Source organism: Fusarium oxysporum, chromosome 15 (assembly GCF_000149955.1).
Source record: "Fusarium oxysporum f. sp. lycopersici 4287 chromosome 15, whole genome shotgun sequence".
In the NCBI taxonomy this organism is placed as follows: Eukaryota; Fungi; Ascomycota; class Sordariomycetes; order Hypocreales; family Nectriaceae; genus Fusarium; species Fusarium oxysporum.
Genome location: NC_031000.1, coordinates 633,501 through 660,724, shown reverse-complemented (window position 1 = coordinate 660,724; position 27,224 = coordinate 633,501). Strand labels below are relative to the sequence as shown.

The 27,224-nt window shown below is 47.7% G+C and overlaps 8 protein-coding genes across 8 annotated transcripts; 3 read left to right on the top strand and 5 right to left on the bottom strand.

Moving 5' to 3' along the window:
- Positions 1–219: 219 nt before the first annotated feature.
- Positions 220–1,938, top strand: FOXG_16763 (uncharacterized protein; the record flags this gene model as incomplete). Its single annotated transcript, XM_018396777.1, has 1 exon — positions 220–1,938. The coding sequence occupies one exon, from the start codon at positions 220–222 to the stop codon at positions 1,936–1,938; it is 1,719 nt and encodes a 572-aa protein (XP_018257544.1).
- Positions 1,939–2,581: 643 nt separating this feature from the next.
- On the top strand, positions 2,582–3,886 carry FOXG_16762 (uncharacterized protein; the record flags this gene model as incomplete). The annotated part of the gene is made up of 1 exon (XM_018396776.1): positions 2,582–3,886. The coding sequence occupies one exon, from the start codon at positions 2,582–2,584 to the stop codon at positions 3,884–3,886; it is 1,305 nt and encodes a 434-aa protein (XP_018257543.1).
- Positions 3,887–5,715: 1,829 nt separating this feature from the next.
- FOXG_16761 (uncharacterized protein) lies at positions 5,716–7,278 on the bottom strand (the record flags this gene model as incomplete). The annotated part of the gene is made up of 1 exon (XM_018396775.1): positions 5,716–7,278. The coding sequence occupies one exon, from the start codon at positions 7,276–7,278 to the stop codon at positions 5,716–5,718; it is 1,563 nt and encodes a 520-aa protein (XP_018257542.1).
- A 620-nt stretch (positions 7,279–7,898) lies between these two features.
- On the bottom strand, positions 7,899–8,168 carry FOXG_22584 (uncharacterized protein; the record flags this gene model as incomplete). Its single annotated transcript, XM_018402999.1, has 1 exon — positions 7,899–8,168. The coding sequence occupies one exon, from the start codon at positions 8,166–8,168 to the stop codon at positions 7,899–7,901; it is 270 nt and encodes an 89-aa protein (XP_018257541.1).
- Positions 8,169–11,117: 2,949 nt separating this feature from the next.
- On the bottom strand, positions 11,118–12,764 carry FOXG_16760 (uncharacterized protein; the record flags this gene model as incomplete). Its single annotated transcript, XM_018396774.1, has 1 exon — positions 11,118–12,764. The coding sequence occupies one exon, from the start codon at positions 12,762–12,764 to the stop codon at positions 11,118–11,120; it is 1,647 nt and encodes a 548-aa protein (XP_018257540.1).
- A 2,576-nt stretch (positions 12,765–15,340) lies between these two features.
- On the top strand, positions 15,341–17,714 carry FOXG_16758 (uncharacterized protein). Its single transcript, XM_018396773.1, has 3 exons — positions 15,341–15,397; positions 15,456–16,002; positions 16,242–17,714. Exons 2-3 carry the CDS (start codon positions 15,709–15,711, stop codon positions 17,622–17,624), a joined length of 1,677 nt encoding a protein of 558 aa, XP_018257539.1. The 5' UTR covers positions 15,341–15,397; positions 15,456–15,708; the 3' UTR covers positions 17,625–17,714.
- A 1,530-nt stretch (positions 17,715–19,244) lies between these two features.
- On the bottom strand, positions 19,245–20,048 carry FOXG_22583 (uncharacterized protein; the record flags this gene model as incomplete). The annotated part of the gene is made up of 1 exon (XM_018402998.1): positions 19,245–20,048. The coding sequence occupies one exon, from the start codon at positions 20,046–20,048 to the stop codon at positions 19,245–19,247; it is 804 nt and encodes a 267-aa protein (XP_018257538.1).
- A 760-nt stretch (positions 20,049–20,808) lies between these two features.
- On the bottom strand, positions 20,809–21,091 carry FOXG_16757 (uncharacterized protein; the record flags this gene model as incomplete). Its single annotated transcript, XM_018396772.1, has 2 exons — positions 20,809–21,017; positions 21,088–21,091. The coding sequence occupies 2 exons, from the start codon at positions 21,089–21,091 to the stop codon at positions 20,809–20,811; spliced, it is 213 nt and encodes a 70-aa protein (XP_018257537.1).
- Positions 21,092–27,224: the final 6,133 nt, after the last annotated feature.

Here is a 27,224-nt window from a genome sequence, read left to right as displayed (position 1 = left end):
CTCAAGCTCGAGGAGTGTGCACCAAATCAATGTTACACTTGAGATTACAGATATCAGTCGGAATCACCGTGGAGACTGAGCGCCTCGACACTAGCTCGTGTCTTTAAGCACTCCTGAAAAGTATGAAATTGGATGTCATTCGCGTCTTAAGCCTATCCACTAAACATTTCAACCAAGACTTCTGCCAATTGCGCATTTGGCGTCTTTCAGAGAGCAATCATGGTACAAATTCCGGGTTTTGAGGGGATGCAATACTCCCGCGATGGCACTCAAGCTGAGAAACAGGACTACGCCTACTTCAACCAGCAATATGCAACCTCAACTTACCAGGTTGATCACAATATGCACCCAGATCTCATCGTTCAGCCGAAAGGAGACGAAGACGTCATCAAGGCTGTAATTTGGGCCAGAGAGAACAAAGTCGCTATTGCTGTTAAGAGTGGCGGTCACCAGTACAGTGGTGCGTCGTCTACCAGTGGCAAGAACATTCAGATGGACCTTAGCAACACGTACAAGGACTTGATGGTTCTGAATCCCCATGGCCCCATTGACCAAGATAGAGCCCTGGTGTACGTTGGCGTCAGCAATCAACTCAAAGAGCTCAACACATATCTCAAGCACAACCAACTGTTTGTCCCCCACGGAGATTGCGCTTACGTATGTGTGGGTGGGCATGGTCAAACTGGTGGTTATGGCCAGCTTGGCCGTGGCTTTGGCCTTTTTGGCGACCACATCAGAACCATTCGGATGGTCTGTCACGACGGTGTCATTCGAGACATCTCTAAAGAGAACGACTTCGAGCTTTTCTATGCCATACTCGGGGGCAGTCCAGGTAATTTTGGCATCATCTCACACTATACCGTCGAGGTGTATCAGGCCAAGAGCTACATGGGGACCTTTGCCGGCCCAAACGGATTCAAGGGACCACACGGCATCAAAGGAGTCTGGATCTACTCCCCCAAAGTCCTCAAAAAGCTGCTTACCGCCGTCGCACAAATGGCCGACAATGCCAAGGTCCCTCGAGGCTTTGACCTCACTGTTAATGGCATCAGCACCGACTTTCCCATCGCGATGCTATTTCCCACATTGAATAATGCTAGTCTTTGGGAAAACATTCAAAAAAAGATCAAGAACGCCCTTCCGGATGTATTTCTTGAGTGGCTCAATGGTCGCTTCCCCGCCACCATCGTGGTTTATGCGCAATGGTGCCCTACCAGCAAGGAGGATAAGTATGACGAGAGTGTTGATCAATGGTTCAACAAGTTCCGGGCCCTCAAGGGTTTTTTCGAAAATGAGACTCTCCTCATCGACGAGTTCGAAGAGGACATGTCTCGGATGACTGGAAGATGGATCCTCCCCAGGCAGCGAGAGTTTGATCTCCCTTATGTCAAGCGCACCTACTCTACCAACTCGAAGTCTCTCGAAAAGGACGGTTGGGTCGACTCGGTCATTGATCGCATCGACTTGATCTATAACCCGCACCAGTTGCTCGGTAATAACCCAGGGGATAAGGAGTACGAGGTCTACACCCATTGCAAGCTTGTAATGCAGATCCAATGCTTTGGAGGCGCCAATTCGCGTTTCTATCTAAACAAGGATAACGGCACTTCCTACAGCTGGAGGGACACGTCGGTTGTCCAGACGCTGGACTGTTTTCATGAACTGGGTGACAAGTATAAAGAGTATGCCGAAAAGTGGCAGGCCAAGAATGACTCTATTATGGCTGGTCCCTCGAGCCCGTTTAGTAAGCAGGACAGACGTTTGCTCTGGGGCTCTTATGGTGACTGGGACTTGGGGAAGCAGGAGGTTTGGGAATATTATTATGAGGATGCGGATAAGTACCAGAAACTGGGTAGAGCAAGGGGTAAAGCTGATCCTAACGGTACCTTTACGGCAAGCCCGTTTGCTGTTTCGGCTATTGAAACAAAGGGCGCTTAAACTGTAGATTGCTCTGTTGAGGGGTATATAATAGCCGGCCGTTTATCCCATCGGATCATCCTCAACCTCCATGACTTGTAAGCGCAAGTGGGGGGATGTAAATTGAGATGTGACTATAATGCAATATGAACCAGTTTTGAAAAATCTGAGCCACTGAATGTTGTTGAGAAGTATTTTGTTAGTTGAGGTTCACTATTTGCTAAGATATCGCACTCATCCTACATACGATAAAGGAAACTGCGGTGGCTCAAGCATGGTTTTAGGTAGCCTATAGATACGAGTCACACTGGAGTCCATGAGAGCGACTAACCCTGCCGTGCCAGGAGGGGTATGCAGGTAAGATGTCGTATTCATCTTGTCATACCATGAACAATGCTATAAGTGGCTTAAGATTATTGTGCCACCACTATTTTCAGCCATGGCATCATTCCCCTGCCCTTGAGCTGAAACCTTTGCGCTATCTTCAATCATATGACATGTGAACCTAGGGAGACGCCCGTAAACCAAATGCTATATTTCCAGGAGTCCCTCGAGTTTCCGCCTGTTATCTAGACCATTTGTGTCGTGTCCTTCGCCCTACCTTGTTAATAAGTTTCGTTTGCTATAAAATTGGATCCGAGCATTCTCGACACGCCTCGTAAACATGACCTCGAAAATACGCCCTGCACTTCTTACACTCGGCTCATACATAGCTGGCACCTTTCTCACCTTGGCAATTAAGGTGTTTGTCGCTGCAGGCGACACACAAGTGGTCGATGCAATCCTCCAGGCGATAAATCGGTCTCTAGAAGCCATGACACAAAGCCTCAGCGGCGCAGCCCTCATTTGGAGGGCTATATTTACCAATGGCGTCAACAAGCCCTCCCTAAACTTCATATTGAACCATCTACCCGAACTTGGCCAGTTCTTATACGACTTGATCAGACCTGGAAGCGTCTTGGGTAGATTTCCGTCCACTGACGGTGCGACAGAGACCCTTGATGCTGAGTTCCCAGGCATAGACAATCCGTACAATGAACTCGACTTGTGGCTACCGGAGAACAGAAACGCTGTGGTTTGCCAAGCACAACGGGTAACCTTGACCATTGTTGCCATTCTGAAGATGGGCAGAGGCAAAATGCCAAACGGACTCGACGATGTTCAACTAAACGTCAGTCTACGCAGCGACTTTGATGCAAACGCCAACCCTCCATCACCAACATACATTTCAGCGCTTCACGGCGGGCCGCCGTCCCCACCAAACGAGAAATGGCTCTTCATCAACGGCATTGCAAACGAATTCTTTTGGTTTCTAGGAACCGCTGTTGTTTTAATCTTGCCACCAGCCATAACTTTCCCGAAGTCATATTGCATAACCCTGGTTCCCACAATAATGTCGCCCAAACGAATATCGAGTTTGCCCGGCGAACGCAGGGACGGTGAGCCAAATACTCTTATCGAAAGGACACAGAGTAGCAAGGCTGCTCAGGAAGCCCTCGAGCAAGAGCTTAGGGCTGCTCTATGGCCGGCCGCTGGTAAAGTCCCCGGCAAAGTCGTCATGATCGCGCACTCTCAGGGTTGCCTGGTCTTGCGCCTGGCGTTACAGACGCTGGCAACAGAGACTCCAAAAGGCTCCCCTCAAAGACGAATAATTAAGGAAAGGCTAAGAATATTCACCTTTGGGAACCCAAGTATCGACTGGAAGGTGATAGATGGGACTGAACAGCCTTTGAGCAAATACGTCCACACTACAGAGCATTTTGCGAACGAAACCGACTTTGTGGCCATGCTAGGCGTCGTGATGCACCGCGACGACAAGGGCTCGGGTTATGACCCAAACATGGTTTTCTATAGCAAGACGGGAAAGGCGCATCTATTCGGTGCACACTATTCTCTTGGGGTTAATGCTTATCACGGTGGGGAGAAATCGCAGTTGTTGAAAGCCGTGAATGGAACAGAGATAGCTTGAGCGATGTAGCCTGGTATATTATCTGCGAGTATCGATGCACTTCGATATTCGTCAGACTAGTACCGTAACATAATGTTTAATGGCAGATGGAAGAAGGGGGTAGTACACTGGATACGAGGCACCGAGAATGGATAATGCAACTGAATTAAGACGGACCAAAGTTATCCACAGCAATGAATACAATGAAGCAAATCTAAAATTGCAGTGAAACCGCTACAAACCGATTCTGGACTACCTGCCTGCGATCTGCCTTGGGCTATTTCTCTCTCGCTATCTGGCCTAGCCTACTTTCTTGCTGTAACTCCACATCTAGCTCGGTAGCTTACGACTCGAGTTGCAGCCCCTTTCTACCCTGGGGTCCATGTGCTACTCAGGCTCAGGGGTAAGCATGTGTGATATCAAGTGTAGATGCACGTGATTCCATAACAGGACTCCATGTTTGCATCCAATCGGGCTATTCATGATGATGGCCACTGACTTGATACTTACGCTCGCCCCGAACCTTAAATCTTTTTAGGTTAAGCTTACTGGCAGGTAGGCAGTGCACCACGATACTGAGTTACAAAGCTACGGTCAGGTTAACTCTATTTCGATGACCAAGCTCGACGGTATTGTCATGTTTCTGGCTACCGCGTCCATAACGTTTCCAGCCCAGGATAAACCTTGAGACGCATTATCTATTAGTTTGTGACCACCAGGCTCTATAGTGACACAACCTTGTCCATCAGTCGTTATAGCCAGTGAGAGTAATCAGGCGGGCTTGAGTATGATTAGCTGAACCCTCTCATGTATCAATACAAGGATATATTTAATGCTTCATATAGCCGGTTCAGTAAATGATCTTTCAGGAGCATTAAGCCTTGACAGTATTAACGGATAGCCGAAGAGCACGGTTGCCTAGCAGGACGGCCTTCATCGTTCTGCATAAACTTTTTGGATTGGAAGATGACCTTGTCACATGAATTTGCTACAAAAAGACGAACAGATCTCCGGAACAAGCCTTGATGTAGCAGTTAGGCAATTATTTCATTCAATGGTGGGTGGCTGGCTCAAGGACCCTTACTGAGCTACACAGGAGTGCCGCAAGGACCCAACTGCTGGGCTCCTCCTAGCCGCCGGACGACTCTCCATCCGCCTAACAGCGCACTGAACTGATCCAACAACGATTACCGTGCTATTACGCTAGGTCCTTGCTTCGCAAGGTTAACTATTGCCATATCATGCCGTTGTAACGCCGTGTAAGTGACAGCTTGCTGACCAAATTGTGCATATATGGAAAGTTACCCGCACCCCACTCAAGCCTGCAGCTACAGATAGCAGGGTCTGATCTAGTTGAAGCAACCCATGTGTGAACCAACAAAATGAGATGCGGAACCTCCCACAAGACAACCAAACCAATCTTGGTGGCTAGGAAATTCCCAAGTCGTAAGGGGATCCGGCTCCTGACCCGTCCAGAGCTGCCGTACATATTGAGGGCCAGAGGCGGTCACAAACGCAACGTCATAGGACTAAGTTATTTCTGTACAGGTTGCCCAATCCACAGGTATAGACGTAAGCTTCCGTGATGTCCTACTGTAGCCTCCCCTCTTGCATTTCGACTTAACGCACAAACAGGCCCGTGCGTACAGCCTTTTCCCTAAGTTCTCCATGTTTCTTGCCACCTTGTGACAAAAATCAAGTACATTATAGCTCTCTTATTTTGAGTAAATTTGTTTGAACTATAGCAGGCAGCTTGAATAAACTTCAACGCAAACATTACTGTGATGTTTTGTTAACGTATATTGACATCTAGACTATTGACAATTTATGATACTCCGAAATATTCTAAATCAGGTAAACAAAGCTCCATCTCTACTCAGGGCCCATTCGACAAGTGGTTCAGGCTGCTCCTCAATCTCCCTCTTACACCCCTGGAGCCATTTCCAGTGCTCCTCACATTCATCAAATATACGTCCCAAATCATCATATAATGCATTTATATCTTCTGGTACCCGCTTATCATCCTTAATCTGGATACGTTCCCAGATATACCTACACTTCTCGCGACGAAACTTAAGCATCGTAATATCGTTGGATTTGAGGATATAGTTGAAGTCCTGCTGAAGACAAGGAGTATTCTGCATACTGCGGCTCCACTCATTAGAGTACTTCCAGGGTAAGTGTTGCCCAGTAAGTGTTTGTAAGTCGTGTAAACCACTTGAGAGCTGCCACGATAGGTTGTGGAGTTCATGCCCGATGAGGCATAAGAGCCAGTCACTAAGTACCTTTCCTAGCTCCTGTCGGCCATGAGTTTTGGCGAAGCAGGAGTTACATCGGTATGTGTTGAGCAAGGGCTCTGTGATTTCCTTTTCGTCCCACGTTATGTCCCCTTCGCGATTGGGCCCTCTTCTCGCGGGCTTCCAATGGTGATGGGTCCCACCAAACCGAAACTCTCGCAGCTCTTGCCAGCGCGCGCATCCAGGGCATCGAACCATCCACATCGACCAATGCTGTTCACGAGCACCCTTTCTGTGGAAGAGACCAAGAGACGCATTAAAGCGTGGTCTCTTGTGATTCAGATATTCTGAAACCCCTGGAAAATAGCGATCGACGCGTGAACCAAATACGACTTGGCGGCTTGGGACAATGGGTAGCCGCCGAGTGCCTCCCGTCTCGTCGAATAGTTGCCATATTTCGTCTTGTTGGAATCGGCACTCGTTGCACTTTCGAAGCCATCGCTTCTTCCCACAATTCTCACCCTCCACAGCCAGGGCATTCTGATCGAGCAAGTTTATCTGATCTTGTTGTGTCATTTTGTTAAGCTGGTCCTGGTTTATGCCTTTGAAACCCTCCATGCCATAATATTGGAGTAGGTCCAGATTGTTGATTGGAAAATCGCCGCTCAGATGTCCTTTGCCTGAGGTAACGCAAATAAAGTATCTAAAACGCTGCTTTTGCGCTTCCCAAAGGGAGACTTTGGCATCAAGCTCGGCTTGTTCTGTATTTGTGTTTCGATGCGGTATGTGCCTTGTTTGCTCCCACGTAGTGACCATTCTAGCGGCGGGAGATCCGGGAAGAGGCTTCCTGTATCGCAATCTGAGAATAGAATGGTTGTTAAAGTGCTTGTGAGAGAGAAGACGCAGACAGTTAGTGCAGGCCCATCGCATCTTCTCCCAAGCTGGGTCGGTCCAGTCTGGTATCAGGCTGGCATCCCTGGACCGGAAAAAGAGATAAGGGCCGCCATACTCAGGCACTAACTCAAGCGCCAAAAGACGCTCTGCAAAATGCTTCTGCTTTGGGTTAATGAAACATCGAAAGTGGGCATTGGCCTGACTGATCGATATGAAGCTGATGGGGTCGAGTAAGCGAATGATGTAGCACTGGAGTTCTGTCGGTAGAAGTTCCAGAGACATCTCGCTTGTACTATAGCTAGCAGTTTAAGAATATCCTCGGAGTGGTTGGGAGTTGGTTTCTTGTTCCTCACTTTGTTTTTGAGGCTATGTATTATGAAGCGGGGTTACGCGCAATAATTATTAGTCCGGGCCTCGAGTCCCCATACGGTGGGCGATTGGGGGGGCTGAATGAATGATGCTGTCGCAGGGTAGGCATTAGTAATCTAGCTATATGCTTTAAGTAACTCTGCGGGATGGAATACCCCGCACAAGAGATAACAAAAAGAACAATCCAAAAAACACATTTTGCTGCTGCTCAACACATTTTACTTTAACCCTTCAAGCACGCTCAGTGCGACATCCTGGATGGTAACTTTCAACATTTCCATGGCACAGCATGCATGAATCTCGTACCCAGCACATCCTTACAAGGTCATACCCAATCATTTTTATGATCAAAAGAGGTAGTTTCTCTCAGTTAGCTACCATGCGGTACCCCTCCACGGATAAGACCCCTCTATCGATAAGCCAAAAAAAGGTTTCCCCATACAAAATGCATTTTTTCAACCTTATGAGAAAAACTTAACAAAATTAGCAAAATTAAACCTGTTTTCAGTATTCAGATTAGAATTCGATATCTTTTAATATTTTCTGGGCCTTTTATCCTCAAGGCCAGTATGAGTGCGTACAGCGAGTAACTCTTCCGCCTCCGAGTTTGAGCTTTCTTCCTCTTCCATCCCTTCCACCTCAATCACATCCTCAACAGCCCTTGCCTCTTGAATTGCTTGATTTGGCTTGGAAATAGTTTCACCAGCGACTAGAGCATCGGCTAATGTCATGAACTTCTCGTTAGGATTAGATATGGCCTTTCTCTTCTTGCCTCTACTCAACCGGCCGACTTCCTCCTCCATACCGGCGAATTCATGCAGTTATCGAAGCTATCTTTAGAGTTACCCGCGATAAGCAGACTTGGAGGCATTGAAATCTCTATTTTATAGTGGTTGGTGACCGTTATAGTGATGAACTGCTAGGCAACAATAATATATGTTGTTAAAAAAGCAAGTCTCGATCCACTGATCATGGATTTTGAGTCAGGGACATTTATGATTCAGACCAGGCAGATTCTCATAGAAACTTGGCTTCTACGGTCATCTAATATAATAAACCTGGAATTAGACTTATCTTCTCGCCGGATTTGAGGCAGATAGACCTCTTTGGGCCACTCGACTGCGATATGGTTGTCCGTCGAGCCGTTGTCAGAAGTGATGTAATACTAGTCGGCTATCTTCTTGAACTCATTGATAAACTATTGTTGCTCATGTCCTTGGCTTTAAAATATGATCCGGGGTTTCAGAAGACGGCTATCCGCAGTCATGGCTTCGATGAAGTTAGTCTAAACGCGGGACTGGGAGCCTTTGAGGACGGCCTTCCTCTTCGGATCGCTACTGCCGATAACCAAGGAATCCAAGCCTAGATTCTGGAATGGATTATTGAATTTTATGATAAAGACGTTAATTACCCACCAAATTCCGCTATGGTACCACCCTCGTCAATATTAACTGTGTTCTCGGGCTTGATCTAGCTATACCCGCGCTCCTGGATCTCGACGTGCTAATTAATAGCCATTGGGGTAAAAGAATTGAATCTTGAGGCCTCCTGGCGTTTCCCTATCTTCATGTTGATAACTGGATGACGTTTCATGAACCTGGCTATCTAATGCGCACTGATAGCCCTTTCCCGGGCCTCGCTGTCTTAAGAGCGCAGCGACGGTGGCGCGAATTTGGCTGTGAGAAGGAGCATAGCTCAAGGCATCTTGCCGAAGTATCCAGGTAACTAATCTGGATCTCTGAGATTAGGATAATAGTTGGGCAGGATGGGTGACCTCAGACTTTGATGGTATACCTCTTAATCAGCCCGAAAGAGTCGGCTGAGGGCTGTCATGCTTCTGTGCGGCTTGGTTATGGGAGAGGCCGTTATCCGCGATATCTAATATTTCTTTAATAATGACATCCTCTGTATAAGACGCTCGAGGCATTTTCAAGGCGATTATGGAAGGCTGGTGTAGATAAAAATCCTATAAGTTTTGGGGAGGACTGTTCGTGGAGGAGGCATTGACAGAAATTTTATATTAGTGCTATGCGCCCAAGCCGCTTATATAACGTAGGGGAAAATAGCATAATACGAAACAGCATGAAGGCCTCAGTAAAACACAGCTGGTTTCATGTAAATAACTTCAATTTTGGCTAAGCACTGTATAAGTGAAAATGGGCATTTTGTATGGGGAAACTTTTTTTTTGGCTTATCGGTAGAGGGGTACCGCATGGTACTCCTGGTGACGTCATAACTCCGTCCGTTTCCTCCATAAGCTAAGGAACAGACGATTTCGCGCCCAGCTCAATTACGGCTCCTTCTGCCATCGAAACCAGGCACTAAATATCGTCCAGCTTCCTGGAAATTGGCCCCAAATCAACAGAAGCTACTATAAACAAATCTTGTCTATCATCATTCTAAATCCTTAAAAAGAATTAAAAATTTTCGTTACGATTCTCGTAGCTCCTCATTCCACTGCTGCGAGCTATTATAGCTAATCAACTCACCAGGCAACTACATGATGGGTGAAGGAGGATCTATGGCATTCGATTCCATAAGAATCAAGCCAGGTGACGCTTTCAATACACCATCCATTTCCTCCAATCCTTTTTAAGGGCAATAGTGTTCAATGGACCAACGAGCCCTTGCACGGTCGGCGGAAGGAGGCACTTTAGCAAGCGTTTACAGGCAGAGTGAATTCTTATTCAATAATTCCATGTCTACCTCCCCAATCAGCTCCCTGGATCATTGGAGTGGTCCATACCCTTCCGCCACCTTCACGACTACACCCTCAGTTTTTTAGACGCCATTTTCCCAAACCTCCCACCGGTTAGGCATCCCGTCTCCGTCCTTAACGGCTGAAAAGGAGGGGGAGCGTTAAAAGCGGAAGCATTGCTCAAAGAAAATTTCAGCTAGAAAATCTATGAGACGAGGTTCCTACTACAATGATTGCTGCGAAATTGCGACGCAATGCACATGTTCTGGTCCGTGCACGCTAGACGTCGGCAAAGGGTTAGAAAAGTAGCCCCTTAAAAGGAGACTGACGGCAATAAGAGGAAGCTTCGCAAGCAGACTTGGTACGGCTGCAAATTATGCAATGTTGCGATTTGTAACAACCAATATTGTTGGGACTTCTATTATCATATAATTTAGATGAGGAATTATGTATCCTTAATTTCGCACATTTTAATTGGCTTGAACCCCTCATCGTGACCGGCTTGGAGGTCCTTGCGCTCTCAGGAGATGAAGTCAAATTTTTGGGCTGAAACTTCCGAAAGCTAATTGTCGCACTGGATGTGCTTAAAATGGATTGAAGGTCGGGTCATTCATAATGAGCAGCAGTAGTGAGTTGATTGGTTCTATCTTCTGTGTGGGGTATTCCATCCCACAGGTTTTACTTTAAATCACCCAGCTTGATTACTAAGGGCTGTTGGTCCTGAGGATCATTGAGACCATGCCCAGCCTGCGACACTAATTTAGACCTTGTGCCACACCGAGTGGCGCATCACGATAGCAGCTGATCGTGATCCAGTGACACGGAACCTGGGCCACGGGACTTGGACTAGCCTGAACAAAATTCCGATATCGTCAGAGGCATTTTAAGGTTTGACCGGGCCGTCAGGAGGTGGCGCACAGCAGAGCTTAAAGATGGTAGACTTCTGCGTAAGAACTGTATCACATTGACACGGCTGAGATGCATACAGTATGAACAGTTGATACTCGATTAACATTCAAAGATAGTTGGCATCTTATAAACGGTACAAAAGAACTCATAGCAACTGCTTATCCGCCTTGAGCCTTGCAATCAACTTTGCACGATCCACGTCTTGAATCTTGACACCCTGATCAATGGCAAGACATGCCGCAGTGGCAGCACTCTGACCAAGGATCATGTAGGTGGGCTCCATACGGATGGCCGAATAGGCAATGTGAGTGGCGCTTAACGTGACAGGGTTGAGGAAATTGGTCGCTTCGCTCGCCTTGGGAAGAATAGCGGGAAGGGGAATGTTGAAGGGACCTGGTGTAGGCACATGTACTTTGCCCTCATCGCGGATCTTCCCATCAACAAGCACACGCTCGACCTGATGCACATCGAGGGTGTAGGCGCCTAGACCAATGCTGTGGTTTGGTCGTGCTGGGGGAGACTGGATGTCGCTCTGCTTCATAGTATATCCACCATCCATACGACGTGCCTCTCGGATATAAATCTCATAAGGCCAGTTACCATTGTTCGCCCACTCGTCCTTGGCATATCCCCAAGCATTTACCCTTGTGCGGAAGGATTGTGGGATGCGAGGGTGATTAGCCAATGTCCAGAAGAAGCCTTGTGTGTAAGACTTGTGTTGTTGATAAATCTGCTTACGCTTCTCATAAGAGTATGTTGCGTAGTTGCCTGACTCGTCATAGTTACCACCGATGAGATCGGTGCTGACCTGGCTTTGGGCGTTGGTGTCAGTTTTGATGTTGGGCATGAGCTGGCTGGTGAAAGGGGTGCCTGTGTAGCCCGACTCAAAGTAACGCAAGAGCATTTCGTATCGAGACTCGACGTAGTCAGCAGGCTTGATGAAAGGGATTCTATTGCCAGCCTGCCTTGTGAGACTGAGACGGAAATTGTAGGACTGAAGGCGAAAGGCATCGCCCTGACCTTTGATGGCATCGGGGTTCTTGACTATTCGTCCGACACCAGAAATCAAACCGCTGCTTGGGTCGCCCTTCTTCTTGTATGGATCAATTTTAGAGAGCTGCTCGAGGCCACCAAGACGGAAACCAGCTGCTGACTCGTTGTAGTCGTCCAAACTTTCGCGTCCCGTACGATAGGAAATGCCGGCAGCCTCCATGAGATCACCTTCGTAGCTAGCATCGATAAACATCTTTGCCTGGAAAACATCCCCAGTGAGTGTCTTGAAAGAAGTGATCTGACCATTCTTCTTGACCACACCACTCTTGGATCTATCAATACCCTGGTTGCGGAAGATGGGAATCTTTCCATCCTTCATCCACTTCTCCAAGATGTACTCGGCAACCTTGGGCTCAAAAGTCCACTGGACCTTCTTGCCCTCATCGATGGCAGGTCCTGGTTGAGCACCAATCCTTCGTCCAATGTATCCTGCACGTGTCTCTTGCCTCCATGAAGTGCTTTTCTGGTAGTGTGTGTAAACCTTGCCATAGAACTCTCTGGCAATACCGCCGATAGAGTCTCCGTTCTTGGAATCTGTCCAGCCAAGGCCCGATGTTGTGAGGCCACCTAGCGTATGGCCGGGAAACACAATCGCTACAGTCTTTTTCATGCGCTTGGTCTGTACCGCAGCAGCTATCGCAGCGGCTGTGTTACCGTAAATGACCACGTCATATCTACCTGGGACATCTGCTCGTTTTGATGGAGCGGCTGAAACAGATATCATAAGATACGACACCATGTAAATAGTGAAGATGAGGATGAGGAATCCGATTCCTAAGAAGACCTGCCATGTTTGTTAATAATTGAAGATGACCCGACTGCTGTGATGGGAAGAAGAAAGAGAAGGTGGAAAGTAAATAAAGTAATTGGGTAAATGAGTGGCGTATACGTTGAGTGAATTTCAGGGAAGCCCACAGACAAGCGATGTCAAGATACAGACAACAAAGGCTTTATGAGTGGTCACAGAGACATGCGGAGGCGTGCCGAGTAGTGGAATAGGACAAGAATGGGCTATGCATTGCAAATCTCCCCCCCTTTCTCGACCACAGCACGGACTATCGAGAGCGCTACAGGGAGAACTATTGGGTGATAAAACTTACAGTGGTCGAGGAGTCTGAATGGGTGGACCCGAACGGTCGAGGGTCTGTGTGTTTGTGCTTCTAAATCGAGGTCGTACCTGATAAATTGACAGACACGCAGACTTCGTATAAACGCCAGAATGTGCGACATGATCATCGTGTGGCTGTCAGAAGTGCTAACCCACTGGCCGAGATAGGGAAGGTCCGGTCAGGGCCAGGGTGTGTAAAGATGGGGATAACGAGCGTTGAGGATTTCGGCCCTTGTGAGAAATGGACTAGGTAAAGGCCCTTGATTAGCGTCAAGGAAGGGGGCACGGGACCGGACCTTCAACTGTTGCGTAGCGTGTGTACTGGTGCTGCAGCTCCTTTTGACATTATCCCTGTTGTTCCAACGTATCAGATCTGAACTTTAGGTTGATTTGTGCAAGGTACATTCCAGTCTAGCATATACCCACGCTCCGAACTGGTACGTACCTCGCCCGCAAGGGCCTCGTAAAAATTTCCTCATTTATCTGCAAAGAGGCTTGCAGAATTATCTACCAGGTAGCCTCGTTTTATCAGCCCCTCTTTGCTATCTTCGTTTAGATGTCAGCGAATACATAAGGTTTGATTAAAAATCTCTGATCGTCTTCAAATAGTTTCTTCCTCTCTCGTAATCCAGCTCCCTTGCAATCGCTCTAATATCGATCTCTTGCCGGAGCCAGTTGCTTCCCAGACCAACGGCGTGGGGGAACCAGCCCTATACGTGGCCTAGCAATTAGGTTGGGCCCGCTAATTAATTAATAGCGAAGATTAAGTGATGAAATGACAGGTCATCGCTCTTCAGCGACGCTTTGGGACAACCTAAGTCGAGCAGCCCAGCCTTTGCTGACGAACTCAAGGTTGCTATTGAGGGATGCAAGGTCCTATTCTTTCTGAATCCCTACGTTGACGCTACTTGATGCCGTTTGTTGGCGCAACATGAGAGCTATAGCACATTCGGATTGCTTCAGGGGGCAATTTTAGCTGATAAGAGGATGATAAATAGCCCTTATCGATTGTTACATAACTGACTTAAAACTAAGACATTCAAAGAAAGAAATTTTTCGCCGTTATTATCTATATATTATACAGCGACGAATAATTACTAAGGTCCTGCCAGTACATGCAGGTGAATGACGACTGTAGCTGGGAATCTCATCTCCTCCTTGCCCAAAAACAATGGTTTCAGTTTTTCAGTTGAGGCTTCGGGCACGGACGCATCACGTCTTCACCACCAAGCTCGGTCTCGACACCAGCCCACCATAACTATGCGCCCCGCTACTTTGGGCAACGTTGACAGGGGTAAGTTCTGATGGCCCCGCCTTATCAATGTGTCGCACTTAGCGTACTTAAAGGGTTAAAGTGAATGTGATGAGCAGCAGTAGTGAGTTGATTGGTTCTATCTTCTGTGTGGAGTATTCCATCCCACAGGTTTTACTTTAAATCACCCAGCTCGATTACTAAGGGCTATTGTTCCTGAGGCTCGTTGAGACCATGCCCGGCCTGCGACACAATGTGACTATATGTGTCAGCGCTCATCATATGTCAACTCAATCAATCAAATCGTCGAATTCTTCCTTTCAATCAAATCAAACCACACATTTCTAAAGTTGAAATAATTGACATATTACATATGCATCATGTAATCGTCTAATCTCGAGGGAAAATCCACACCTTCCCGAGCCACTACCCTACACTAGATAGTCGCAGATGGAAGTCTACTCTCAAATAGCGGGGGGATTAGCGGCAAAGCTAAGTATCTGCTATCGTGATCTAACGCATGACCCCACCGCGCGTATGCAATGTGGAACGCGTTTTCCAACCATGTCGCGCCATCAAAATAATCCCTTCTACACGTGGTTTTTATTCCATTTCACCAGTAGGATGTCGAACTCGCCACTCTCCCCGTCGCCAGCTGGCTTTCCGCCAACAACATTGACACCTTGCCCTACACCTCCTTCTTCCGTCTTCTCACGATTGTCTCAGCCTAAAACGGTGGCCAAGCAGTTGGAAGAAGCAGCCGTTGGAGCTTTACCTCCCAACCCGACCATTGAGAATCTGCCTAAGATTACCTGGAAGAACCGTCGCTTCGTCCAGGAGGATTTGTTAGCTCGGAAAGGTGCAAAGGGCAGGAAGAGCTGGATTAGGTCGCACGGAACTATCAGGATCTACCGATAGGTCACGTCTGGTGCTGCAATCAATGTGATATGAGAGGCGCAGCGGAGTTCTTTTCGGTGCAAGCCACGTCTTCCGCAGCGGACCATCTTCGAAAGTCTGTGCTTATCCCGTTCAATCTCTTTGACAAGATATCCAGCAGCTGACCGACCTAGAGCTCACCGGATCACCCCAGCCAGCCAGTCTAGCGAGTCAAGTCCTGGTGATGAAGGTGTCATTGATATTTATTCTGGTGCAACACCGAAAAGGCGCCGGCTTGAACAGAGCGCCATACCAAGGGCGAAAATAAAAGCCATCCAAGAACTAAGCGTCGGCTTCGTCATTGATAGCGATGTGCCATCCACCATCTTCGAGCACAGCTTTCTTCGGAAGATCTTCAACCATTTCGACAGTGATTTAGTACTCCAGATGGCGTGGAGTGGTAGTTCTGTCACTAGAGAGATACATCGGCTCTTTGAAGCGAAGCGGGATACCATCAAAGCAGAGCTCCGCAACGCTTTGACAGCGGTGCACATTAGCTTCGACCTCTGGACGTCACCGAATCGCTTTGCAATCATGGCTGTATTTGCGCACTTTATAGATCAATTGGGGCATCAGCAATCCCGTCTGCTGGCTCTGCGTCGTCAATTTGGTGCTCATAGTGGCGAGAACCGGCGAGGTTCTCTGATCGACATCGTCCACGAATGGGAGATTGAGGGGCGAGTTGGCTGTGCCATCTCCATAACATGGCGGCAAACGATACTTGTCTGTACCACATGTACCAGCAGCTCGATCCATCGATGAGGCCTGTTGATATAAAGGCCCGCCGGATGCGATGCTATGGGCACACGCTCAATCTCGTCGCGCGAGCCTTTCTCTTTGGCAAATACGTCGACTCGTTTGAGCTGGAGTCTGACATTAACAACATGCGCGGCCTTATTGAGCAGGACCTGGATCATTAGCGCGCAAAGGGCCCCATTGGTAAGCTCCGCAATATTATCAAGTTTATCCGTTCGTCACCGCAGCGGAGTGAACAGTTCAAGCGAATAGCCCGGGAGCAGGATTACGAGGAATATCGGCTCTGCGAGGAATCCACGGCCGAGCTCGAGGTTGTCATGAACAACGAAACGCGGTGGAACTCCGCTTACATGATGATTGAGAGGGCTTTGCGAAAGCAGACAGATATCAGAGAATTTATCTTTGCAACTCAAGAAGAGGAAGACGGGGCAAGACGGATCCCGGCGGAGGACAGATTGTCTAGCGAAGACTGGCGGGTTCTTGGCGAGGTCAACGAGATTCTCAAACCCATATACCTTCAGACGATGCGGACGCAAGGCTGGGGTAAAGGTGACAGCCATGGACGCCTGTGGGAAGTGCTGATAGGAATGGAATATCTGTTGGAGCATTTTGAGGACTGCAAGGTCTTCTATAGTGAGGTTACGGAGGAGACGATGGGAGAAACTCAAGTGGATGCTGCGGAGCGGATTGCAACGGCGTCAGCAAATTTCCGAGAGTCCAACGGTCGACCAAGCCGCGTTCGCCGTCTCCCTGCCCGCTTTGACGAGGATGAGGTTTACGCGCTACCGCAGCGGAGCCAACCCACGAGATTCATAGAATCTGCCTTACCGCTGCATTCTCGGGCTGAATATTCCACGGCGGAGAAGCGATCAGCGTCCGAGACGTCGCAAAAGAGCACATTACCAGCAGACCATCGAGCCTACATCCGGGCATCGATTAATAACGGGTGGAAGAAGCTAAATGAGTATTATGACAAACTCGGAGAATCTCCCTTGTTTGCGGCAGCGATCATTCTTCATCCGAGGTTCGGGATCAGCTGGTTAGAGGCCACTTGGATCTCTGAGGAACAACTCGCTTGGGTTCGTGATGCCAAGGCTGGAATCAAGGATTACTTCACCCGTTGGTACGACGCGAACCCGGGACTGTGTGAAGAAACAATGAAGTACGACGCAGCGCCAAGGACGATGGGCCAAGAGGATGGTCAGTACACTCAGTGGATTAAAAGCAAGACAAAGAAAGCGTTTGCGACGGGTGGCAGTGTCGGCGAGCTCGAAAGATACCTCCGTCTCGAGCCACAGGATACGCAGGATGCTATCCAATGGTGGAGAGACCACAGGGCTTCGTTTCCTTCACTGAGCAGCTTTGCCCTGGATGTCTTTGCTATTCCAGCGATGGCGAGTGATTGTGAGAGACAATTCAGCCTAGCGAAGCTGACGTTGACTTCTCAGAGGCCCTCGATAGGCGCAGATACATTGGAACATGTTCAATGCCTCAAGAACTGGGTCAGGCAGGGCGGAGTAAGGTTAGGTAGTTGGGCGGGTAGCTGAGTGTTGGTGTACACGAGGGGGATGACTTCGGGTAGGGGTCTCCACTCACGGAATTGAAAAGGGTATCAATCAAATCAAACAAATCAACTTTGAGCTCGAGGGCTGTCAATCAAATCAACTTTTAGGTCAAAGTTGATTTGATTGACATATGATGAGCGCTGTAGAAAAGTAAGAACAGGAGGAGCAGTAGGGCTTTCTTTTGTGTAGAATGGACGAAAAGCGGGGAATACGTGAATAGCTTAGCGTAGCCACAGGCCCTATGAGGTCCGTTCTCCCGGGCGTAATAAATACTACTACTACTACTACCTTTCCACTTTGCACATATATGTCTATCTCCGGTCTATTTCCATACGCGCATACTGGCGACTTATCTTTCCCGTTTTGATCGACGGTCTGCGGTCGCGTTAATCACGCGTACTTTAGCTTTCTTACATCATCGACACTTTCAACTGTGATTTTCATCCGAGGTTTATTTTTAACGGCCTTTACAAGCTGATGTTTTGCAATGACTAGCAGAATATAACCGCCTTTCACTGTGGAATTCGAAGTTCTATTTTACTACAATCCTTCTTGGCGTATTATTGTTTGAAAAGAGTGTGGTGGTATACTACAAAATAATTCTGCCTAGCATATCTAATAACAGTAGAACTCAATCCGTGCCTTTCAGGTCGCTGCTATTAAGCGATTTAAGAGAAGTTTTGACTATCTACCTCTTGTATAAGACCCCAGCGAGATATCTAGGATAATGCGATTATTGCCGATCGCCTGCCCGATTCAGTCCCTTAGTATTTTCTATAATGGAATCTGCTATCTACTTTATTGATATGATTGAGACCAACTTAAAAAGGTTTATAATTAACCATTGCGCTAACCGGGGCGTCGAAGAATGGGAGAGGTTGGAGGGATTAAGGGTTCGGTCTAGGCCGGATTGGTCCGGACTTCAGTCACTTGTCAATCCCCTTTTGAGGGCTCACGAGGTAGGGTATGACAGAGGTATATGGTTTCAGGTTCGCTATCTGCATTGGCAGAGCTACATAATTTCCGCAACTTTGGTCAGAAGGTGGCAAAACCCGAACCGCCTCCATTCATCCTAGATATTTTCTAGGTATTTCGTACATTCGTTAGCCATCCATGTGTTAGCCATTCGTTGACTTAGCGAAGAGAACGTTATATATTAGAATGCGAATACTGAGGTTGAATTACGCTGTAACTCTATGATACACGGAACTTCAATCTTAAATTAATCTAATTTTCTGTTGCAAAATGTAAAAGCACCAAACCAATATACTCTTTGCCGGCCAAGTTGCGTTGTCCGCTAGTCGATGGAGATTGAGTTGATAGAACATCGTTTTTTCAACTTCCTCTACTTTAAAAGCGACCAAGAGTCAAGTAACGACTGCGTCGTTCAGGATCTGAAAGTACCTCATATGCGGTCTGGAGCTTCTTAAATTTCTGAGTTTTTTCAGGGTTATCGCCATTTTTGTCCGGGTGCCATTTTAATGCTAAGGCGCGATAATAGGGGGTCAAGATCTCATCGATATTCTCTGGAGTCCTGGGATCGAGGCCAAATATCTGAAAATATCCTTTTGGATCATCGAATGACGGCTTTGTTGTGGTTGGCTACGTGGTCAATGCTGGGGGCAATTCTTCCAAGCGCTCGATGTATGCTCGGTGTTGGAGAAGCAGGGCGATCAAGGACTCCTTAGAAAGAGATTCCAGTTCGTCACAAACTCCACTTCCAACTCCAGTTGTAGCACCAACGCGAGATTGGAAACTAGACGGTCTAGCGTTGGTGCATGTGCGGTAGCTCGCTTTTACACCGAATAATTCTCTTTTCTGTATCCAATCCAGTTGGCTTAGTTGAACAAGCGAATGAAAAACAAGTTTTGTTGATTCGCGGTTTCTTTTTGCATAATCATCGCTCATGAAGCTGGGTTTGTTGGGCAGCGCCACGACTGCCACGTTGAGGCGCAAGAAACTCAGTAAGATCTGCACAGTCTCAGCTTGGTAGTGGTGAAGTAACGTAGATAGTCCTGCATCGAAATCGATCTGGTCGTACAGCGGCTGCATGCGAAATATACTCCGGATTGTGGAATTTCGGATAAAAAGATCATTCTGGGGCGTTCCCCCCTTTTCCGTCGCATGCTTGATAAACGATCTGGGAATCAAGTCTTCCACGAACTCCGACTGGTGCAACAAGAAGCCTTCGTTGTAAGCAGAGAATGCTGCGGCGACGGAGTCGATATCAAAACTATAAAGCAGCTTTAAGACTTTAACTCTAGCGGCGGTGGAAATAGCTTCCTCATCAGATTTAACTATATCCAGGGCCAGATGAGCGAGCAGTGAAAGTCGGAAATTGATGTGAGCACTCTCCCTCCGTGGAAGTTTTAAATGTCTGGTCTGAATTCCAGCACTCTGATACATGCTGTCTGTGTAGATTTTCGTCCGAAGTCTTGACTCTGCATCATCATCTCCATTCAAAGCCTCGAGGATGTCGGCATATAATAGATGATATTCTCTAAGGAAGTTTAAGCGCTCCTCCGCAGGCGTGATGGTTTAGGCCATAAGCGTTCAAGCATATGGTGTGATCAAACTCGAAAAAATAGTGTAATGCAGTAAGGCTGTAAGGGATCCTGAAATGAAATGGATTATAGCGATGCAATATTTTCTCATCGTTCTTTTTCCATGGATAGAATGAAAGACTTTCGGATCCGAGATGCTCTGTAGGATATGGAGATTTGCTGCTCTTCGGTTCTCTCCGTGGATAGTTGTCGTCAATGAGGGTGCGGACCGCAGTGATGTATTTTGGATCAACGACTTCTGAAAGATCCCAATCAATATGTTCGTATGTCATTTTAATGCGTCAGAAGAACAAACTAGTGGCGAATTTACTCGAGTTTTCACAGTGAAAAATTAGCCCAAGTTTTTGAACAGAGGCGAGAAGGACATAGTCTCGTAGCCCAACACGAGGTTGGGAATGCCGGTGACGCGGCACAGGTACCGCACCTGCATTCCACCAATCGTACGCTTGAAAGAGAGCTAGCCAAATGCGCTTCCCCTCTTTTCGATATACCCACGTTTCGATCAAGCTTCGAGCAAAGTTCAAGCCAAGCATATTTATCTCAGAAATGGAGAATTACCCTGCACCCAATTATGGAATTTCTGCAGCCTAAACCTTGACAGTTTACTGCCCCGCTGGCCGCTTTAAACCGACTTGTGCTGACTCTGGCGGCTCACCTGTCTCTTCTTGCCATTTGGCTCTCATCTTAAGAAACTCGGACTTTCCAATGAGAGCTCTGAGAGACTCTGCGCTACTCGGTCGTGGCTGTTTCTGGCTTTCAATAGCCGCTTCCGAAAAACGAAACGAGTCAATAATAAAGTCCAATAGTGCAGCTACAATAGTCAGTGTTTGTCTTAGCATCCCAGTGAACTCAACTCATATGCCGCAAGAGAAATGACTTACCCATCTCATCGCACCTCTTCTCCCCGACCTTTCTCACCACAACACTATACTTCTCATGGAAAGCTATTTTCTCAATCCCTCTCCCATCCCCCATGTTATTCCATGGGTTGCCAAGTGCCCCAAACCGCCACGGCAACTCCCCAAATACATATCTATGATGGTCGGAGGGGTCAGGGTTGACCTGTGCGTTCGAAAAGAACAAAAGAACAAAATTTGACGCAACGCCTCCCAACTGTAGCAGTGCGTGGACTAAAAAGGACACCATACTGTAGCGAAAGCTTCCATAAGTTGATTTAATTGAAGAAATTAATATTTTTCTGTCTGAAGCGACCTGTAACGGGTAAAAAGATGACATTGAAGAGTATATAGGGTAAGTAGACACTGAAGTGTGCTCCCCACTCTGCCTCAAAGCAACCAATCAGCAGCCGTTTAAAATGCACGGTACCCCTGTTGCTTGTTCATGAGCCAATGAATGCTTGTTTAAAAGTCAGCACCCCTGCGAATATCCACTTGCGACGCCCTACCTGTAATGGGTGCAATGAATAGCGCACGGACGAAAAGTGTGTAATTTAGTAAATTACTAGCAGTCCTTGGTACATCCACTTTCTGTTGGAAAATCCGGGGATCCCCCTTCCCTTCAGGATTCAGACTAACAGTCTGAAAGTCCTAGATTTAAAGTTTAAAGTCCTAGATGAAATCATTTAGAGATATAAACCTGAGAAGAACTCTCATCTCACTAATGAACAATCAAGTTATACAAAAATATATATTTTCACCTAGCACTACTGCGCAATATAAACAACAGGTTATGAGCCCGGGTTAGCAAACACCGGGTTTCTCTTCTGAATCAAAGAACCAAACTTCAACTCAAGATGACGTCACGACGAGCCCCACGTTCCACCATGCGAACCCGCAACACAATCAGAGTATCGCCTGCATCCGAATCGTCGCGACCTGGTGCTTCAGGTCAAGACCACACACCATCCTCAATGTATGACAGTACCACGGTCATCTCTGAAAAGAATACTCTTTTCCTTCCGCAAGAGCTCAAGCTAGGCGGACCCTCCAATTGGGAGCAATATTGCCCAGCTCAGAAGGCCATTCTTCGAATCAATGGTCTCGAAGATGCTGTCTTTGGTGATTACCCTCCCGAGGAACAGCAGACTATGGATCAAAAGATCAGGGCGGCAAAAGCTGCCGTCTCCATCCGAGGTAACTGCACTGGAGAAGCACTTAGTCAACTAGTCGGGATTGAGAATCCCCAGGAGATGTTCAACCTTCTCCAGGCCTATTGTATTGGCACGGGCCCAGTTCTTCTGCAGACAACACTTTACCAGTTCATCCGGATCAAAACAAGCTCTTACGAGACAATTCCACAATTTAATGTCGACTTTGAACGACTCGTCAAACTTCTCCTCGAGCAGAAAGAACCAATCTCAGATACCCTCAAAAAGGTTGTTTATCTGACTGCCTGCGAGAACGAGTACCCCGACTGGACTGCCAGACAGCGCGCTCTCCTACGCTCGGAGCATCCGCCAACACTACGATCAATGCAGCAAGATCTCATTGATGAAAACAGGTCATCAGATGATGATGATAGTCATGGCACTGCCTCAACGTACTGGGCTCACAGTAAAAAGACCGGAAGGAAGGGCCTGACCGCAAGAAAGCAAGAGGCAAGCGGCCGGAGGAGAGGCTCTTCAAAGAACCTACGAGCCACGAACAAATCCAGCCAGGAAACCAATCATCGGGTCGGCAAGCATAAGGACCATACCTGCACGAACTGCAAGAAGAGAGGACATCACGAAAATGATTGTTGGTTTGCCCATAAGGATAAGCGACCTGACTGGGCAGTCCGCCTCGCCAAGGAACTCATGGAGCATGATCTTCAACGGGACAACACCAAGAATCTCCATATCAAGGAATCAAATCATATGACAGTCGAGCGATCTTTTCTGATCCTTGAAGACAGCGTCTCAGACGAGCTACCTATGGACAATACAGAGACGTGTAAGGTCTCCCTTGATAACATCTCTTCAACCGCAGAATGGCTGTTCGACACAGGTTCGTCAGTCCACATCTGCAACGACCAAAGCCTATTCACAGAACTGCAGCCTGCAACCCGAACGGTCCTCGTTACGGGCGGTGGGAAGGTGTACCCATTCGGTAGGGGGACAGTCAAAATTTGCTTCATAAACAAATGGGGTGAGCAGGTCACAATTAACCTCAAAGACACGCTGTTCATCCCTGAGTTTCCGGTAAATGTCATGTCAGGACTCAGGCTATACAAGAACGGCGGCTGGATAGACGGGAACGACATGTATGACCCAACAGGAGATGTCTTTGGTCTCCTCCGCATAGGAAGGGACGGTCTGTACGTGAACACTGAGGTCGGAAAGACTACTGTTTCAAACCAGGCCGCCTGGGAACTCCAGCCAGAACCATGCAATCACCACACTGCTTCATCAAATCAATGCCTGAATGTCGACCTTTGGCACCGAAGACTCGGCCATGTTAACGCATATCAGGTGTCACAGACTGCCAAAATGACCAAAGGAATGTACTGTGACGGCCACCACGACCATCAGCCTTTCAATTACTGCCTCGCCTGCGACATCGCAAAGGCCCTACGATGGACTCCGCGAAATAAACGGAAACGAGCCTCCAGGGCCGGGTTCATTCATGTTGACACCTTCAAAGTCAATCCACCGGGCATTAGAGGCGAACGATGGGGAATGATTGCCACAGATGACAGGCATCGAATGAGATGGGCCTACACATTCACGAGGAAGGGGATGGCTTCGGAACTCCTAGGCCAGCTCATCTCCAAGATACGAACTCAGTATGGCATCCGAGTGTACGCAATCCAGATGGATGGCGGCTCTGAGCTCTATGGTGCGTCTCTCAAGAACCTCGAGTACACTCACGGCGTCAAGATCATCAAGACGATACCATATACTCCTGAATTTAACGGAGTTGCTGAGCGCTCTAACCGCATCATCTTTGACAAAGTCAGAGCAACCATGGAGTCGGAAAGAATCCCGATAGAGCTCTGGCCATTGGTCCTGGAAGATATGGTGCGCAAGACAAACGTGACAGCCACCAGGGCAATTGATGGCCTCACTCCCATGGAAAGCTTTCTCAACGAGGCCTTTCCCGGACAAGACAACAAGCCGGATCTGTCCGGAGAACGAATCTGCGGCTCACAAGTCACGATACACATACCGCAGGAACGAAGATTGAGATCACACAAGTTTGGCCCAAGAGGAGAGGCTGGAATCTACCTATGCATGGAAGGTTCACAGATCTACACCTGCTGGGTGCCCTCTCGCAGGAAGGGACATCAGATCGTCCGCTCTGCAAATGTACAATTCTACGAAAAGGTTGGGGAGACAGAACTCCTGACCGAAACTGAGCATGATGTTGAGCCGGAAATCCGCAAGAACGGAGCTCCCATCTCAAGCCGGCCACAGTCCGTCACGGAGCAGACAAAGACTCCAAGCCCACAAAGGTCTGAAGTGAACAATCTTCAGCATGCTGAGGTGCATAATCCTCAGCATGGACAGACGACAACATCCATGACATCAGCTAAGCTGCCCGATCTCCGAAAAGAGGTGATCACTGAGCCCAAAACAATGACTGAAGCGCTTCAAGGTCCGCAAAGGGAGCATTGGCTCAGAGCAATACACAGTGAGCTGCGCAGCCTCCTCAAGAAAGGAGCTTGGCGCATGCTGGACCGCACCCAAGCTCACAATAGGCCACTTACAGTCAAGTGGGTATTCAAGGTCAAGAAAAACGAGGACGGCAACCTCGACAAGTTCAAGGCACGGCTGGTGGTCAGAGGCTTTGAACAACAGTTCGGCTTTGACTACAACCAGACTTTTGCCTCTGTTGCCAAAGCGGCGACTTGGAGAATCCTCCTCACCGTTGCTGCCTGTCTTGACTGGGAAATTGAGCAGATGGACGTGTCGACGGCGTTCCTGGAAGGGGATCTCGATGAACAAGTCTTTATCGAAATGCCGGAAGGACTTGTCGAGTATTTCGATCAACACCCAGAAGACCGTCCGGCAGGATTCTCAACTGAGAAGATCTGCAAATTGATCAAATCCCTCTACGGACTCAAACAGGCGCCTCGGCAATGGCAAAAGAAGCTGAAGAAGACCTTAGAATCCCTTGACTTCAGACAAGCAACGTCTGACACGGCCGTATATCACAATCCCACAACGGGAGTGATTATCATCACATATGTGGATGACTTCCTCATCATGGGCAGCAACAAGGAAGCAATCCAAGGGTACAAAGCCCGCCTGGGAGAGATCTTTACGATGACTGATCTCGGTCCCGCCAGCCATTTTCTTGGAGTAAGAATAACCCGAGACAGGAACTCAAGGCTGATCTACCTTTCCCAGGATGCATATTTTACCAGAATACTGAAGAAATTCGGCTTGGAAGATTGCCGACCGGTCAAGACCCCGATGGAGCGAAATTCACTCTCGACACTGCAACCAAGAGACAATGGCGACTCGGCTTCTCCAGAAGAACGAGAAGACTATAGCTCGAAAACCGGCTCGCTGATGTATGGAATGACCCAAACCAGACCCGATTTAGCTTTCCTACTCTCGGTACTCTCAAGATACATGTCGAATCCATCACCAGCACATTCACGATTGATCAAAAGAGGTCTTCGCTATCTACAGCAGACAAGGGACCACGGCCTGGTGCTTGGGGGCGTCAAGAAAGATCCTGAATCCGCTTGGAGCATCACAGCTTGGGCCGACTCGGATTGGAAAGGCGACACTGTTACGGGAAGATCGACGTTTGGATGGCTTGTTCAACTTGAAGGATCTACAGTCTCATGGAGGGCCAAACGGCACGAAACAGTGGCACTATCGACTACCGAGGCTGAATATACAGCACTCTCCCAGTGTGCCAGAGAATTAGCCTGGACTAGGAACCTCTTCTCTGAACTGTTCCTTCCGCTACATATGCCTATCCCACTGAACGGCGATAATCAGGGTTCCCTAAAGCTATGCAGAAACCCTGAGCTTCACCAACGGACAAAGCACATTCCGTTAACCGAGCACCATATCCGAGAAGAAGTTGAAGCCGGGAATATTGATGTACAATACGTCAGCACACATGAGCAGGTAGCAGACGGACTCACTAAACCATTGAACGCCGTCAGCCATGGCCACTTTCTAGAAGCAATTCGAGTCAGTGCATGTCCGATCGAGGAAGCAGGTCGTATTATTTGGAGTACTGAAGTCCACGATGACTCTGTGCCCTGAAGACAAGGTGGATGGGGGCGTGTTGGAAAATCCGGGGATCCCCCTTCCCTTCAGGATTCAGACTAACAGTCTGAAAGTCCTAGATTTAAAGTTTAAAGTCCTAGATGAAATCATTTAGAGATATAAACCTGAGAAGAACTCTCATCTCACTAATGAACAATCAAGTTATACAAAAATATATATTTTCACCTAGCACTACTGCGCAATATAAACAACACTTTCAACTAAAAAGTCAGCTGGGAGGTCGATAACCATATCACTTTTCTGTAAAAGGTGATTTACAAGGGCATGAGCCAATTAAAGACCGCGAATTTCCCCTTTTTACTGAAATTGGGACTGATCATAGGGATGTAGGTATACTTGGACAATTCTCGTGAGCTAATGTCAGACGACTAGTTTCACCGAGATCAGTGATGACACCGGTCCGTTAATAAGAAGTATCTGAAGAATAAAACAAACTGAGCAGTCGCATGTTCGCGCATAGTTATTTAAGCTTGTGTCGTTAGGAACGAAGTCCCCGCTGCAATAGGATGCACGACAGCAAAGTACGAGGTGTTTCATATCCGGTCGCACGAACCTACTGTACCAATTATCACTGGTAATGGCACCCAATACCATTTTTTCTGGCCCGTGCATTATTCTTTTAATCTTAGGTTCTGGGCCCGAATACAAAATTACTCGGTCTATGCGCCTTCCCTCGCTTATGGTATGGTTTAGTGTACTAATCCCCTGTCCCTGAAGCGGCTTGATCGGCTCAATTTTAAAGTGGAAGAGAACATACTACATGATGACCTTATGTACAAGGAGATGATCAAATTCAACCCGGCCTAGCTACCTGCTATTTCTCCG